Here is a 13,064-nt window from a genome sequence, read left to right as displayed (position 1 = left end):
GAAAAAAATATTTAATATCTCACAATGCATCACATCTTGATGCGTTGTTAGCTTGTAGAGCGTCTCTTTTCCATATTTTTGCATGAAAACGTTGTGCGACAAAGTACAAAATAACCCTTAAGTGGTTAATCGATTTGTTGATATATAAAAAATAGAAAGATACATGCTTCTTGATTATTTGATTAATTGAAAAAGTAATAAATAGATTCATTGCTAAGAATATAATCGATAGCAGCGGCCCTAGAAACGAATGCTGAATGTTTTGAATGATTCTCCCCCTCCCTCTGTAAGTGGGAACAAAAAGAAAGCCTCTGAGGATTCAATGGTGCAAAAAGGTTTCTTTTTTAGTGATAGTGTCTGTTGCAGCAAAAGCTGAAGTGTGAAAACCATTTCCCTGTCAGGGGTTTACTTGTAAACCACGCTATAGGACACCAGAGAAACCAGAGGTCTTACGTCCACCCTCCCAAGTTCAACAGTTCAACTCAACTAAAGTTTCGACATATTCATTCGTTTTAGTTCAGTTTTTAGTTCGTTTAATGAGTGGATAAGTAGTTTTAGTTTTTAGTTGTGTTTTTAGTTAGTTTTAATTTAAATTTTTCAGGAAAGCCTTGATTCATCAAAGCTGAATGAAAAGCTGGTCTAAAAAATGCATGGCATCAGATAGGATAGTGAATTTGTTTTTTACATGCATTTCAATTTCATTTTAGTTAGTTTTGCATCGTTCATCTTAGTTTTTTTGTGTTTCAGTTATTTTGTCACTTTTAGTTAGCGCATGCATGAACTCCGTTGTTTCATGCTTACCGTATGTGCTCTTCCCTTTTCCTCCAGTTCATGGACCGCATCATGCTGATGATGATGCCCGCCAAGCATCAGCCAGACCTGGTGTACCTGCGCCATGTTCCCCTCAGGAAGGTCCACCTCTTCACCTTCATCCAGGTCTTATGCCTTGCTATGCTCTGGGTCCTCAAGTCCACCGTGGCTGCCATTATATTCCCAGTCATGGTAAGGAACATAATATATCTATAGTCATTATACATGTACGCACACATATGACAGCAGTTTTAAACATGTTAACCCTGGTGTCCGTATTTTGTCATTATATGTGTTGAAGTATCTTTCAAATATGAAAATAAAATCGAATCAAAATATTTCATAATAAAACATTTTAAAAAGCAGATCTACAAGCTCACAACGTGACGCGATGCAATGCTTGTAGATAGGCAATTTTCTGTATTTCTCATACATCAAAGTATTTAGAGTTTACATGGGAATTTCACTATAAAATATTTCCTACTTTGGCTTTTGTGTGTGCACCCCAGACAGTTTTTAAGTTGCTTGATTCAATATTGAGATATTTGATATTCATTTGATCAGACATGACCCCCCCCCCCCCCCAGATACAGTAAGCCCCATCGAAAAAGGAAGGTCTCTCCATTCATTAGAAGGACAACATTAGAAGGGGAATGGGGGGGCATCTGATCAAATGAATATTAAATATCTAAATATTGAATCAAGCCACTTAAAAACTGTCTTGGGATGCATGCAATTTCTGTTCTGTTATGGGCTCCATAACGGAAATAAAGCAAGCACAAATGAGTCAGCTTGACATGGTTTGGCTCTGTTAATCATATTTCACTTGTTAAACATTATCTTGTGTTCTCCATGAGCTGATATGAGACATGGACTAATGACGGCGGTAATAATCTTTTGCATATTTATGGGTCAGGGTCATTTATGGTCAGTATCATTTGAATACTTGAGTGGAGCATTTGACAACATTGTCAATATTCTTGCCAATAGATTACAGGAGTGGGTTGGCATATCTGGGACTGCTTTTGCAGTGGTCTGAAAATAGTAGGTTTTTGTATCATATGGAGATTTTCCTCCCCTAACTTGTGGGGTGCCCCAATGTTCAATTTTAAATCTAATCATTTTTTCCTTGTGCTTCCCCTTTGCAAAATTATAAATATGAGCGTGATTTCCTTCCACTGTTATGCAGACAATACACAATTATCTCTCCCAGTGAAGCCCAACAACCTTACTAGTAATGTGTCCTCTTTAGTTAACTGTCCAGCAGATATGAAAGACTGGATGTCAAACGGGAGAAAACGACTCGCGGCTTCTGATTAGTCTGTAGGGAGGGGCGGGACCAGTGTTGTCCAATGTAAAACTCGAGTCACTTCCTGACTTGCCTACGTAATTGAAATACGAGTCAAATAGGCAGGCTGGCCAGACTGATAAGCGAAGTGAGAAAAAAAATTACAAAAAATCTGCCGAACGTAGTGAATCAGGTTGGATCCCAGGCTACCTAAACCCTGAGAGCCGCATTAACAAATTTGTTCAGACATGTTTTTTATTTAAAAAAAAAAAATCTCCAGAATGGAAGAGAAAAGCTTAATTATTTGAATTCATTGTAAAAAAAATCACTGTTAATTATGTTGAAGAGTTGCTGCATGTACAGTAGGACAATTGTAGGAGGTGCTTTCTGACCTTCAGTGTTCTACATGTAGGGGTACAACAGCTAATCAAACTAATCGATTTAATTGATTATAAAACAATAATCTATAATCAACAATTTAATAAAATGATCTATTAATAATCAATCCCTATTTTTGGCATGCCGCTATAGGTGAAACGTTTTTTTTTTAGAAAATGTCAAAACATTTTTGACAAAATAGTTAAATAGCAGATTTAAAGGCTCGCAATGCGACACGTTGTGAACTTGTAAATCTGCTATTTTCACTATTTTCGAACAACGCTCTTGTACGATGAAGTATTGCATGACATTTACGAAAACAAAACAAAACAAGTTGAAATGTGGAGATACAAGGTTTCAAACGACTATGTTCTCTTGTCTCCGTTCAGATCCTTGCTCTGGTGGCGGTGAGGAAGGCCATGGACTGGATGTTCTCCCAGCATGAGCTGAGCTTTCTGGACGACGTCATCCCAGAGAAGGACAAGAAGAAGAAGGAAGACGATAAGAAGAAGAAGAAGAAGAGGGGCAGCATAGACAGCGACGTGGATGTAAGGCCAACAACATATTACACCGTATGATGTGAAACCTCTCATGCCATAATGTCTAATTCAGTGGTTCCCAACCTTTTTTCCTTGGAGCCCCCGCTGACAAGCTGATACCCCCTAAACACACACACACACACACACACACACACACACACACACACACACACACACACACACACACACACATACACACACACACACACACACACACACACACACACACACACACACACACACACACACACACACACACACACACACACACACACACACACACACACACACACACACGCGCAGGGACACACGCAGGCACACAGTGGAAAACATCTTTTGTCACAAACCGTTACTTTTCAGTAAATGGTAAAAAGAGCCACTGTTCCAATGGTTCCAATGTAGTTATTATTTAGTTACAAGTCTTGTTAATACTTGTCATTGGCTAAATATTCATAAAACCCACAGACAGACTTAACCACTATAACTTTCACTTTCAAAATATTTCTAAAATAGAGCTGCTATTTTCTTCTTTCTTTTTTTTTATTACTATTCTTTTTACATTATAATGACCTAAAAATGCAAGTTATAAAATGTTGGACTACCTCCAAACAGACAAGGACCCCAGCTTTTTTCTCATTTTAATGACTTGAAAGACCCATGAAAGACCCATCTGTTCGATAGGATATGATATGAAAAGGCCTATCTGTTCAGATTGAGTGCGACAGCGTGATGTAAGCAATTAATTCACAGTCGGCATGATGATGGCATGCATTCTCCCCTATTATTAAGGAGCAATAATGTTCTTATTGAGGGGCGATAATACTCTGATTGTGTTGGAAATATCAGTGATATTCAGTGATACAAAGAAGTGATAATAGCCTGATACCCTGACCCAGTGACTGCCAATCTTAAGTCAGGAGCTGTTCAATGGAAGATGTGTTCTAGTGATGCCAACGCTGACCAAAACAGACTGGTCAGATGTCTGGTTGTGGACATCAGATGTCCTGAAGGGGACTTCTGATCAGACCTCTGGTCAGTGAGTAATCTGGGAGTTTACAAATAGTGAAAATAGCAGATCTTCTTTTCTTGTACCAATTTTGACAAATATGCCCAAAATAGGCATGCCATTCATATGATATGATATGATATGATATGATATTATCATATTATATTACATTACATTATCAAACATAAATATTAAACATAGCAGGCAGTCTACATTTCCCAAAATAAATGCATGTATTCAGTCTGAACAGAATAGGATAAAACATATCCCTACTGTCGATAAAAATGAATGGCCAGAGGGAGGATATGTGTGAATATGGTCAATAAGCACCTACAGAATGCAGAAACCCTACTTGGATTTGACAGGTTGTTTGCATCTATTCTGCAGATTTTGAGTGTGCATTTGGGTGGCACAGTGTCTCATTGGTTAGCACGGTTGCCTCACAATCACATTAATATAGTTCTGCTGGGGTCTTTCTGTATAGAGTTTGCATTGCACTATAGGGCTGGGCAAATATCCCAAAATATATTGAAAAAGACATTTAGACCTCTAACCGGCAAAACTGGTCTATCTTTTTTTAATTTCTTATATATCAACGAATTGACATGAAGACATTCTAAACGATTTAATGTATAATTGATCAAATTGATTTGCCTGATTAACCACTGCTTCATATGTTGTTATTTAATGGTGGTGTGCAAAAAAACCCTAATATTACAGTACAGACCCTGTCAGAGAACTACGAGGGCAGTGTAAAAAAGGTGTATCAATGAAGGCACCTTGGAATGTGCCACTGGCTACACCCAGGTTCAGCATGTGTACAGTACATCTCTGTTCTCTTCCCCAACAGTCCGACTACCCTTACAATGAGAAAGTGCCCAGCATTAAAATCCCCATGGACATGATGGAACAAGAGCCCTTCTTAGGTGATAAGGCCTCCGACAGTGAGTAGACGCGCACCGCCGGCCTCAGCCAATGGAGGAGCCACCTTCAAGCTCCTCCTCTTCCTCCCTTCCTGTTCTCACTGGGCTTGTGGTGGCTCTCTGTTTCACCTCGATGGCCCGTGACTCCTTCCTTCCTTTCACCACTTGCCTTTAACTGCATGATACTAACAGGATTTATTTCTCTCTCTCTCTCTCTCTCTCTCTCTCTCTCTCTCTCTATCTCTCTCTCTCTCTCTCCTCTCTCTCCTTCCTTTTCTATCAGGCCTACACTGTGTTCCTGACTCTGCATTTGAATTAATATTGTTGATTTATTTCATTCATGATTTCTCTGTCCCCTTTTGAAATCTTTTGATATGTGTCACTAACATTCTTTCTTTTTTCACTGACCTACAGTGTTGTGTTGTTGATAGCCTTTTGATATTTTCCCATATTTTTTTTCACAAGGGAGATGCTGACCCTTCTTATTACTTTATATCTTAGATATACACAACATCCTGAGTTTTAATTTAGCTCTGAGAGTTGAATTAATTTAATTTGCTGTGTATCATCATACTGTATTTTGTTAATTAATGTACCTATTTCTCTGGCTAAATATCTTCTAAAACATTTGTTTCAGGACGCAATGTAAAAAATATAAAGTAAAAGTAATATACACATACTGTAGGCTATATACTGTATACACAGTAGTGGTTTCATTTGAAGATTTTAATTAGTAGCTAATTTAGCAGTAGCACTGAATTGCTGACCTTATGGTAAATATAAGTAAACATGCTGCTCTAGGCACAGAATGACAGCTATTTTAGAAAAGAGAAGTGTAGAGTACCGTGCAGTATAACATATGGATAAAGTGGTTGAAATGATTGTGATGCTGCATTAACAAATGTTACTGGGGACCTCCTGGAAACCCCCCCCCCCCCCCCCCCACAAGGACCCCTGGCTGAGAACCACTGATGCACACAACATTGCAACACGTTAGCATACTTGTTAGTTGCATGGAACTAATGTTTGTCATTGTGTCCACAGGAGAGAAGCCCCTGTCCTTCCTCGACAGACACACATCGTGCTGAGCAGCTCCGCTACTACCAGGATAACTGCTTGTCCAGGTGAGACCTGGGGACAGGCCATTCCTTATGTTGTGTTGGTCAAGCATGTTTTTAACCCATTAAGACCTGAGACCGATTCTACAAATGCCTTTCGAAATCAGTAGTTTTAAAGCTTTTTCGCAATTAAAAATGATGTATTTTTTTTTAAAACACTTTCAAGATTTTTCTAAAAATTACAAAAATAGCAGATGTACAAGCTCGCAGCGCGGCACGAAGCTTGTATATCTTAAAAGAATATACTTAGCTAAGATTAAGACCTCAGTTTAAATCCTGATATTATATTCACTATGGACTTCACATTGCGTGTCAAAGTGATTGTCAGGATATATTTAGAATTGTACTTATCCTATAATCTCACAACTTGATCTCCTGGCAGTGTAGAAACAGAAGTATTGTTTTTTTGCATTCAGACAAAAGGAACTAGACATAAAACATCTTGTACTCATCATCCATGGTCTTGCACTTGCATTTATATAGCTACAGTTTAGGGCTGCAACTATCGATTATTTTCCTAGTGATTATTCTATCAAAACGTTGTTGATTAATCAAATAATTGTGTTTAAAAAAACAATGAATGAATTAACCACTTCAGGCCTATGTTATGCTTTGTCTAATAATTGTGAAAATAGGTAATGTTCTAATTCACAAAGCATTGCATCACGATGCATTGTGAGCTTGTAGATCAGCTATTTTAACCATTTTTGAAAGTAAATTTTTTATAATTTTTTGACATGCCCAAAATAGGGACCAATTAATTATGAATCGATTATTAGATTGAATTATTGATTTTTAGAATTGATTAAATCAATTACTTTAACTGTTGCACCACTACTAGTTAGTCTTCTAGTAATCTGTCAAGACAGATTCAGAGGTCCGCGATTAGTTTTTTCCTTTTTTTTGCCGATGGGTTCACAGATTAGTCTTCTAGTAACTGTCTACTGTAGGTGGGGAGATAAAAGATAATCATTTTCACATTTTCCAAACATCAGAAATAGACGATATGCAAGCTCACAAGTTACATCGCATCATGACATGTTGTGAGCTTTTAAAAATAAAATATACATATTTGAATAGGGCTTACGGGGTTAAACAGATGATGGACCACACTTTGAGAACCACTGTTCTAGTCTGACCACAGTGTTGTAGAACCATGCAAGGCACCAACCTACTTGGCGTTTTCAGCACCCTCTGGTGGACAAACGTGTGTACAGAGTGATATACAGTACAGTATACTGTACACCTGGGGTGGACAACCACCTCTTTTTGATGTACTTGATCAGTGTTTCCCAAACAAGAGGCTGGGACCCGTTTTTGGTTGATGGACCCAGTTTTTAAGGTCCCTACAATGTATGTTTCCTAAAATGTATGTATGTACGCGTGCATGTATATAATAATAATAATAATAATAATAATAATAATAGCAATAATAATAATAATAATAATAATAATAATAATAATAATAATAATAATAATAATAATATATAATAAATAAATAAAAAACATGAAAAAGGGAGGGGAGGGATAGGGCTTAAGTTGTTCATTCACAATATTGAAGAAGCTGGTGGGGAGAGACATAGACAACCCACCAGCATTTAGATTATAGCTCAAAGCAGATGTGACCAATGCAGTCATCTAGTGGATTAGTCTAGTGTGTTTCAAGTATATTTCATGAGATTAGATTAGTTTGAGCAGAGACGGATTAGGACTCAAGGATCCCCCCCCCCCCCCTCCCCCCCAACCGACCCCACGGTTCACAGAACCGACAGTCGGCCGGCACGCAAACCGAGCAGAGACAGATTAAGACTCAAGGAGGGGACTCAATTGGGACTAATGCATATCAACCTGGGGGGTCCTTGAAATTGAAAAGTTTGAGAATCACTAGTGTAATGATCATGAATGGTCACCATTTAAAGACAACTCTAATATCTGTGTTTGATTGTAAAATGTGCTAACAATGTTTCTCCTTTTGTCTCCTAGCCCTGAGCTGAGTCCATTGAAATCTGTGCCTCAGATTAGAATAGACATGGACCCTGACAGTAATGATGACAACAGATTCCTCTGGAAGGGCAGAGGGTCCGAGACCTCCCTGTAGTGAAGCCCCCTGACCCCCCCCCCACTGCCTCCTCCCTGCCTGGCAGATTGTGAACCACACACAAGAAGTATTTCTTATTTCTTTAAAATATTTGTTCCATGATCACAAAGACATTGTTCTGAACGAGTGGCAACGAAGAGTAAAATACAGGGGGGTAGTGAGAGGAAGGACAGGTAATGAAGTTATGATAACAATGAAGAGAACGGAGTGCTTTTTCCCCTCTTCCTCACAACGTTTTTTTTCCCCCCCTTCTCTCACGACTGTACTCTATGGTGTCTCGCTTACTTAAACACTGGATAGGTGTAATTCCTTACTGCTGTTCTATGCAATGTCTCCCACATATCACGGATGGATAGAAAATGCTGCAGCCATCTCTGACCATGCATGTGTAACGCCCGGGATTTCGAACCCGGCTCTCCCATGGATTGCCCTCCCTAGTAATATATATATATATATATATATATATATATATATATATATATATATATATATATATATATATATATATATATATATATATATACTCTGTTTGAATTTTTATATAAAAAAATATTATTGTAATTACATTTTCCTGTAGCAGGAAAGTAATAATTTTGTAGCTCTACCTCTTGTTCTAGATTAAAGGCTTATTACGAAAAATAAAGAAATGCTACATGTTGATTTTTGATGCAGCATGGGGTTTTTGATATCGCTACTATTCTGCCTGTCCTTAACTTTTCAAGTACCTTTTATTTCAGGACATTTGTTGTATTACTAAAGAGATAGAAATGTACAAAATAGTGTATCTATAATCTTGCTAGTTAATTAACAGTTAATTAACATGGCATGTTGTCTGGTTATCTTTTTTTCATTCTTTTGATGCAGTTTTAATTGAAACAATGTATATTCTTTCTATAAATGTTTTGTTTTGTGTGTGTGAATCTTTCTTTCAGTTTTTAAAAGCTTTTATTACTTGTTAAACTAAAATCATACACGGCAATGTTTTTTGTTTGTTTTTGTTTTTGTTGTGCACATTTTGATTCTCTATTCTTTCTTCTTGTTGTGCATTTGTTCGATGAGTAGAATACAGTCCTATTACATAACCGTCCCATGGTCCTCAGCCAAACTTCACAATACTAGGAATCAGGGTTTGATTTGCTGGATGGATGGGGGTCCATGCCTCTGCTTTTGATATACCCCCCTCTGGTCAGTTTTTATGGCCGGTGGGGATCTGTTTTATCCTGGCTTCTAGTCAAGACTGAATACATGCATTTCCATTTGGTTGATGTAGTCTGTCTGATATGTTAGATATTCATGTTTGATAATATCACAATTTAACAATTAATTAAAGAGTTAAGGTTAACCACATTAACCCTGGTGTCCCTATTTTGGGAAACCTTGTCAAAATTTGTCCAAAACAATAATGCAAAAAGAAAGAAAGAGCCCCCCCTCCCTCTGTTTTTTATGTATTTATATTATTTTTATTTTTTTATTTTCCTTTTTTTTAACAAATTGAACCCTGCTAGGAATGCATATGTATCATGTACATTGCTTGTGCTGCACAAAATGATTTACCTAAGTGGCTTATAAGAGAATTATCTAGACAGAATTCCATGTGAAGATCTCTGACAAGAGATTTAGGAACAATATCAAATCCATGTCAGTTTCTTTGAATGGGACAGTGTCACTATTTCAGGCAAGTCAGCAGTCCTTAATCCTTGTTGTGTCACAGTTATGATATGGAATGCTGTTGGGAATTGCTGAATGTGACAATTTGGATCACCTGTTCTCTTCTGTTTTTTAGTTTTTTTTTGTCATAATGTGCTCCTCCAGATTTGCTTATGTTTTTACTCCACAGTAAAATCCATATTATAAGTGTTAATTTATCCATTTGTAACTCAGAGAGTGACCAAATGGACGCCTACGGGTCCTTTTGGTTCCATTTTTGCACTCTCAGAGTTAAATGAACACTGAGATTGTACTGTGTACACTGTTAACTTGCATGTCCCACTGTGGCCTATATCCACAGCCACACACAATAGTTTGACCCCTGGCTGTCGGTGTTGCTGCCTATCAGCATCACATTCATTCCACCTCAAGATGTACAGTTGTGGTTGCAAGTGAATTGGAATGGTCTGTATTTGATTACAAATTGAGGAAATGGCTCCCGTGCTTTGGCTTGCGTTTGGTGTCGCGACAACAGTTTACCCTCTTCCTAAAAGCCGCACTAATGCACTTTCACACTTAGATATGGCCACTGTCAGGCAGAAACCTTGAATCTCCATATATCTCGTTTTGTTTCATAAATGAATGTCGTATTTTATATTTGGTCGTGTATTTTATACTTTGTCCCGCAAAAGTAGAAGAAATAGTCAATCTACAAGCTCACAACTGTGAGCTTGTAGATTGCCAAAAATAGGGATGCCAAGTTGAAAGTGGTTAAATCTGTCAGTTTTTTTTTTTTTTTTTGTGATAACTTGATAACTAATAACTTGATAACTAATATCATTTTGCAAGATAAAGAAATGGATACAGGTACAAGCCAAAAAGGTTACATTAATTGCAACTTAAAAACGAAACCAATGTGTTTGTACGTATACCTGTTAGCTGCCACTGGCTTGAGCATGACTCAAAGAGCCATTCACACCGAGCACTATAAGTATAAAAAAAGTTTTAAAAATCGTTGTAAGTCAAGTGGATGGCAGAGTTCACACCAACTATAAAAAATATATAATGAACGATATAGTTATAGTTATCTTTGTAGTTATAGTGCTCAGTGTGAACGGCCCTTAAACATAAACATACATGCACACAGATATATAATGTACATATAAACATGTACCAGTAGTGACTATAGACATACATATACTCACCTAGAACCTGCACATATATGTATATCATTGTACAGTTTAAGTAAACATATTCACAAAGAAAATACACAAATACACAGTCTGTGACTTTTATAAATATTTAACCAAACTACATTTTTCCATTTCCTTTTGGACATATCAAGGTTTCCGCCAGACAGCGATGATATAAAACATTGATTTGTTGATAGATGTTTGTGTAACATACCTTGTTCTTTGAGGGGGTGTGGCCAAACACATTTGAATAGACTAGAGAGATAAATTGGAAGTGTTCCAACACTTTGCTCAGCACCACTAAGACCACTCTTTGTCTCTTTGTATGATCTTCTGACCACATACACAAAGTGGCCAATTTGCTCTTAGTTCAAATAGGGCTGCAACTACTATCGATAATTATCTTAGCCATTATTCTATTGATTTCTCTTTTGATTAATCGAATAATCGAGTAGCACTTTTGTGTATAAAAAATATATATTGTCAACTAATCGATTAACCACTTAAGCGTATTGACACACTTAACAGTGTTGTACAAAAGTTGTCCGGCTATTTCAATGATTTATGTATATAATAAATAATAAATTATCGGTTATATTTTTTTTAAATAATCGATTAAATCATTAGTTTGATTAAATGTTGCACCCCTAGTATGAAGTGAGAGCAAAATGACTGCTGTAACAATTTGGCCCATGAGCCACCTTCTGTCACCTGTAAATCATGTACATAGTTGCATGTTGGAACACACCCAAATGCAAGACATTCCTATTGTTTTTTTTTGGGGGGGGGGGGGGGGGGGTCAGATATCAAAACATTAGCACAAAATACGTAATTTATACTCTTATGAACATCGATGTTTTAGCCACAAACAGCAAAGTGTGGAAATAAGAAGTGTGACTTATGTCTGGGACATATTTTTCTGGAAGTTGCAAGTTCCAAGTGAATTGTATTGCATGTTGGACAAAATTATATAACATAAAATATGAGAAACTAAAGGTTAATATTAGTATATGAAATAATGATACATTTTTAATTAACTTTTTTTTGTGACTTTATAGAACAGGTGAAATGGTTTATTTTAGAATTTATATTTTTCAAATGAAATGTATATTGAAAATAAACAGAATGATCAAACACATGGCGTCCTAAATTGTATACGGTGTCCCTGGAAGTTCATGAAATCATGGGAAAGGATTTGTGACTGAGATAAGAACAGAGTCAGATCCAGATGGGAGAATAAAAAAACATGGATGGACGTTAGAACAACCTGTGGGTGGTTAGCTGATTAGTACAACATTGTTTTCTCACGTCAACAGTAAACAAACCAACATACAGCATAAGTGTATAAAGCTTATCTGCACATTTCTAAAGTCACAATTTAATGACTTAAGATCTTTTTAATACCTCTAAAAAGTATGAGATATGGGGTCACACGGCAAGTTTGGGACCGAATGGTCGAACGCTGTCCGAGTAATAAGTAGGTCGGGAGATGGCTTATTGTCGGTATCAGCCGAGTAACACGCGGGAGTCTGTCCCCGTTACTATGCGCTAGACCCCTGGGAGATGGATTGCTGAGGTGGAGCGCCACACCTATCCTCAGCTCCCAGTACTTACCGCACGACTTACCGCACCCAAGCCGTGCTACTCATGCGCTGAGTTGGCGGTGCCCGGGATTGAACCCATGACCTTGTGGTCTGAAGGCGAGAGCTCTACCGACTGAGCTACCCGGACACAAAGGCCAGGACTATTTCACATTGACTCCTATGATGTGTGATGGGAGCGGGACAGGCCATATAGAGGATAGCACTGAATCTCTATTGGGGGGGACAATCGCACTTAGCGAAATATTGGACAAGTTACACCATAAGGTACTGTAACTACACAACCCAAATCTAGAACCCGCAGAGTGCAAATGAGAGTAAATCAACCAAATACCGAATCCTCATCCATCACTACTAAAGGCCTACCAGAGCAACCATCTAGAGAATACCTGACTGCATCACCTTCCCTCACGAATACTCTGAACATCAGAAATTGTGTTCTGATCCAACACACTGGAGTGAT

General features: G+C 37.6%; 1 protein-coding gene across 2 annotated transcripts in view; it reads left to right on the top strand.

Annotated features, from left to right (window-relative positions):
* The window catches only part of slc4a4a (solute carrier family 4 member 4a), a gene marked incomplete at its 5' end in the record, with an annotated part of 68,499 nt that extends 59,914 nt beyond the window's left edge, over positions 1 to 8,585 (top strand). For both annotated transcript variants that reach the window (XM_080432750.1, XM_080432749.1), the window contains 5 exons: positions 829 to 1,002; positions 2,866 to 3,024; positions 4,872 to 4,965; positions 5,989 to 6,068; positions 8,046 to 8,585. In XM_080432750.1, the coding sequence (XP_080288876.1) occupies positions 829 to 1,002; positions 2,866 to 3,024; positions 4,872 to 4,965; positions 5,989 to 6,032 (471 nt within the window). In that variant the 3' untranslated portion in view covers positions 6,033 to 6,068; positions 8,046 to 8,585. The remainder of the gene's footprint in view (positions 1 to 828; positions 1,003 to 2,865; positions 3,025 to 4,871; positions 4,966 to 5,988; positions 6,069 to 8,045) is intronic.
* Positions 8,586 to 13,064: the final 4,479 nt, after the last annotated feature.

Source organism: Gymnoscopelus braueri (assembly GCF_963280865.1).
Source record: "Gymnoscopelus braueri genome assembly, chromosome: 7".
NCBI lineage: Eukaryota > Metazoa > Chordata > Actinopteri > Myctophiformes > Myctophidae > Gymnoscopelus > Gymnoscopelus braueri.
This window is presented reverse-complemented; position numbering and strand designations above follow the sequence as displayed.